We start from the raw sequence: 3,932 nt of genomic DNA on the forward strand, positions 1-3,932 counted from the left end.
GGATAAAGATGTGATTCTAAAAAAAAAAACCGGGATAAAGATGTGCTTTGTGTGGCCTAGCCTAGAACCGTACGAACCCCCAAAAAAAACCCAGAGCATGTTCTAGTCCTGGTTTTTTCAGGCTTGGTTTTCGGTCTCTCGGTTTTTTTCGGTTCACCACTTCTTTATCTCTCTATATATCTCTTCTTGCATGCTGTGTATCATCATTGGTTGCTTTCTCCGTTTATATACGTGCTGGTAGCTCGTAGCTGGTTCGGAGTGAGTGATAGATTTCGCGGCGAGGATTACCCGGAACTAGACAGCAACAGAAGCAGTTCTCTTCTCCAGGCAATAAACTAGTAGTTAGATACATATAACCAAAGAGAGTAGCTTCGGCTCCAACTACAACGAAGCATCACTTAAATCCCACATGGCCGCGCTCAGTTCTTCGGTTGCTTCCCGAGGCTTGGCACTTCAGACCGCCCTTGTGGTTTCTCCTCCTCGTTGCCACGGGACTCCAGTGATCTCCGTATCACCTCATGCCCACCGCCAAAGTCTTCTCGGCTCAACGACGATTTCTTCAGGCGCGAGCCCGATCAAAAGAACTACCCGGTAAATGCATCTCTCTCTTAAAGCTCCTCATAGATCCTAAGATGCACTGTATCTAGCATGCCTGAAGTTTCACGAACATATAATCTCACCTGTTTTTTTGTTCAGAATCCGTGCAGTAGATCCAGACTCTGCAAATTCGTTAGGCGGAAACCTCATAATCCCAATACCGGACCTGCTTTCAGTTTTGTCATGGTGAGTGAAGAAAACAGATACATGTATGCGTTACTCGTTCATAGTTTCCAAATTTATTCGATCGATTTCCTTCTCGCGTTCCAAAACGGCCTATCATCTCCGTTTTGCCAGGCCCTGGTTGTTTGGTGCGGCCATAGCTGCAGCAGTACCTCTCTACAGAAGGTTCAGAACATTAGAAGGTATATAAACACGGCGGAGACGACCGTGTCCCCACACTTTGTGAAATCTTCTAGCATAGCATGCATATACTTTGATTGCAATTGCAACTTTTGTGTAACAGATAACGTAGAGAAGGCGGCGGAGGCGGCGGTCGAGGTGATCGACACGGTGGCGGAAGCGACCGAGAAGGTCGCCGTCGAGGTTGCCGAGGCGTTCCCCGGCAATGAAACTCTGAAGCAGGCAGCCTCCAAGATTAAGGCGATCGCGGATGAGATCGAGGAAGACGCCGACAAAGCTGAGGCCCTGATTGAGAAGGTTAGTTTTACTTTTTACCCAATCTATTGGCTTCCGATTACTGCAGTTGTTAGTAGTACGTGCTTCCATGATGGCTTGGTACGATCATGGAGTACCAGTAGCTAGGGTCGTCGATCGTTTTGACTTTATATGGCATGTGAACATATGGGCCCGCCAAACTATAGATCGACACGCAGGCTCTCAAGGCACTCGTTGTCGTTGCTCGTGAGTCGTGAGTCGTGAACCCCTAGGCAGTCCAACGAAAAAAACTATAGCTATAACATAGAATATCGTAAAAAAAAAGTATTGTTTTTTTGACTCATGGTTTCTATAAGTAATAATTATTTTCTCTTTCTCTCTCTTAACTCTATCTTCTTCCTCCAATGGGAGTGCGACATGAGCTCCATAGAAACTGGTGGTTTCTTCCCAATGGTGATTTCATAGTTTCTTGGTGTATTGGGTCAAAAGTAGACCTGATTTCTTCATGAAGAAACCATTTCTATGATTTTTGCTCTCTTTCTTCATTAATTACGTTGTCATGTCAACGTTTTGCCTACGTGGCAAATCATTTAATGAGGATAGAAATCATCATCAATGCACCATTGAAACTGCCTTAAGCTATTATTTCACCAGCAACTGCACAATGGCTATTGTTATTATTATTTTTCGTTGTCATTCTTCTGCTTCCTACTTTAAGAGGATCTGTAAAGAGAAGATATTGAAAAAAAAAAACTAAAGCTAAGCGAACGATTAATCCACTCGAGTGGAGATATATCGACCAAAAAAAGCTAAAACCAAACAAAAAATTAAACAACTCGAGTGAAGAACACAGGAGTCAACTTTTATTTTATTTTTTAGTACCCTGTCAAATTGAGACTTGAATACGGGAGGTCAGATTTCACTACAAGAAACATAACCATTAAGTTACTCCTAGTTCACCATGTAGACAAAATATGCATGCATAGTAATAAATATAATTTTATAGTTTATCGATCATGGAAAATATTCTCATGATATAACAATGATACCGAGAGTTTCTTTATAAATAGTACTACTGCAAATATATATTTTTTTGGTAAAGGAAATTCAACATCTGGTACTATGGTGCATGCTAAAAACATGGTTTATGCAATTGTGGTAACTAATAGTGGCGACCTATAATAGTTTTTTAATAAAATATAAAAGACAAAAATGAATAAAGATATAATACGAGAGTTTGAACTTAACATGTGAATAAAAGACTTGCAGCAAACAACTAATAAGACCAAAATGTACAAAAACAAATATAGATTTATGATGTCACAAATACATATAAAAATGTGATATAACCTAAGATAATGTTTCAAAAAAAATACGTATTGAAACTCATGAGGTGCAATGCCAGGATGAAATTACATATAAAGTAATTATTAAATTTATCACAATTAGAAACAAACTATTAAGTATTCAAGTATTCAAATGAGTATTGTGTTAGAAAATGAAGAGAGAGAGAGAGAGAGAGAGAGAGAGAGAGAGAGAGAGAGAGAGAGAGAGAGTAAAAATAATCATTTTTGATTAGTTATATATTTTAAATTTATTTACAAACTTTTAATACTTATTATGTAACATAAGATTCTAGACCATTCTAAAGCATGGATTGATAGACTAGTTCAGCATATATAAATAAAAAGGATATAACTGTTTCACTTGGCTGACATTATTGGCAGGTTGACGAGATAAAGAAAGAGGTGGATTCAATTATCGATCCTCTAATCGACAAGGTCACAAAGAACAAATCCTAGAGAAGGAGACCAACTGGAGGAGACAATTTAAGTTGGGCAGTAACCAGAAGAAACTACTGAGGCAACATGCATGACACATCTCGGTGTCATCGCCTATTTAAGTATCTCATTCGATGCTTTGTAATCACGGCTTGTTCAGTTAGTGACTCTAGCGACTAGCTACGAACTCCTATGAGCGAGAGGACAAATTTCCTTGGATGTTTTATTGTCGTCAGTTGCTTGTGCAGCTGTGCTTCTGCGGTCACTGATATCCTAACAAGAAACCACGGTAAGTTCATAATTTAGGCCGCAACATATTATTCGCGCGCCGCGACCTGTGTTCCGCGTACCAATAGCAACACGCTAATTAGCGAACGTTCACTGGATTCAAATCAACCTCCGCAACTTTCCTTTTTTTTGGTAAAAAATAATTTCCACAACTTTCCTTTTTTTTCCGAAAGTTTTCTATTTTTGGCAAAAAAATCCACAACTTTTACTTTTTGAAAAGTTACAACATTATACTCACAAACTTTGACGCATAATAATTTCTGGAATAAACTTTAACGTATAACTTATATGTATAACTTATACACAAGACTTCAACATATAACTTCAACGTGACAAAGTTACGTACATAACTTACTTCGTGACAAAGTTATACGCAGAACTTTTATGTATAACTTAACATAATTTCTTACAAAAAGCTAAAAAAAATACACAAAACTTTTATATATAACTTAGATATATAATTTGATGAATGACTTAAATGTAAAATTTGACATATAAGTTATATTCAAGAACTAAGATGTTCAAATTAATATCATAACATATTAAATTGGTACTAGAAAAAAATTGTTCGAAATATATACAAATGGGGTCTAGTTTTGTTCGTCTCGTCGCGTAGAACACATTAGTGCAAACGGAATTAAAAACAGA

General features: G+C 37.8%; 1 protein-coding gene across 1 annotated transcript; it reads left to right on the top strand.

Moving 5' to 3' along the window:
- The first annotated feature begins 207 nt into the window (after positions 1 to 207).
- LOC136546928 (uncharacterized) lies at positions 208 to 3,243 on the top strand. The gene is made up of 5 exons (XM_066538885.1): positions 208 to 591; positions 697 to 783; positions 895 to 962; positions 1,064 to 1,257; positions 2,943 to 3,243. Exons 1-5 carry the CDS (start codon positions 410 to 412, stop codon positions 3,015 to 3,017), a joined length of 606 nt encoding a protein of 201 aa, XP_066394982.1. The 5' UTR covers positions 208 to 409; the 3' UTR covers positions 3,018 to 3,243.
- The last annotated feature ends 689 nt before the right edge of the window (positions 3,244 to 3,932 follow it).

The sequence above is a fragment of the Miscanthus floridulus genome, chromosome 3 (genome assembly GCF_019320115.1).
Source record: "Miscanthus floridulus cultivar M001 chromosome 3, ASM1932011v1, whole genome shotgun sequence".
Lineage (NCBI taxonomy): Eukaryota > Viridiplantae > Streptophyta > Magnoliopsida > Poales > Poaceae > Miscanthus > Miscanthus floridulus.

Coding starts and splice junctions, on each gene's coding strand:
- LOC136546928 (XM_066538885.1), top strand. CDS start 410: ATGGCCGCGCTCAGTTCTTCGGTTGCTTCCCGAGGCTTGGCACTTCAG. Junction 592..696: donor CCGATCAAAAGAACTACCCG/GTAAATGCATCT, acceptor TTTTTTGTTCAG/AATCCGTGCAGTAGATCCAG. Junction 963..1,063: donor AAGGTTCAGAACATTAGAAG/GTATATAAACAC, acceptor TTTGTGTAACAG/ATAACGTAGAGAAGGCGGCG.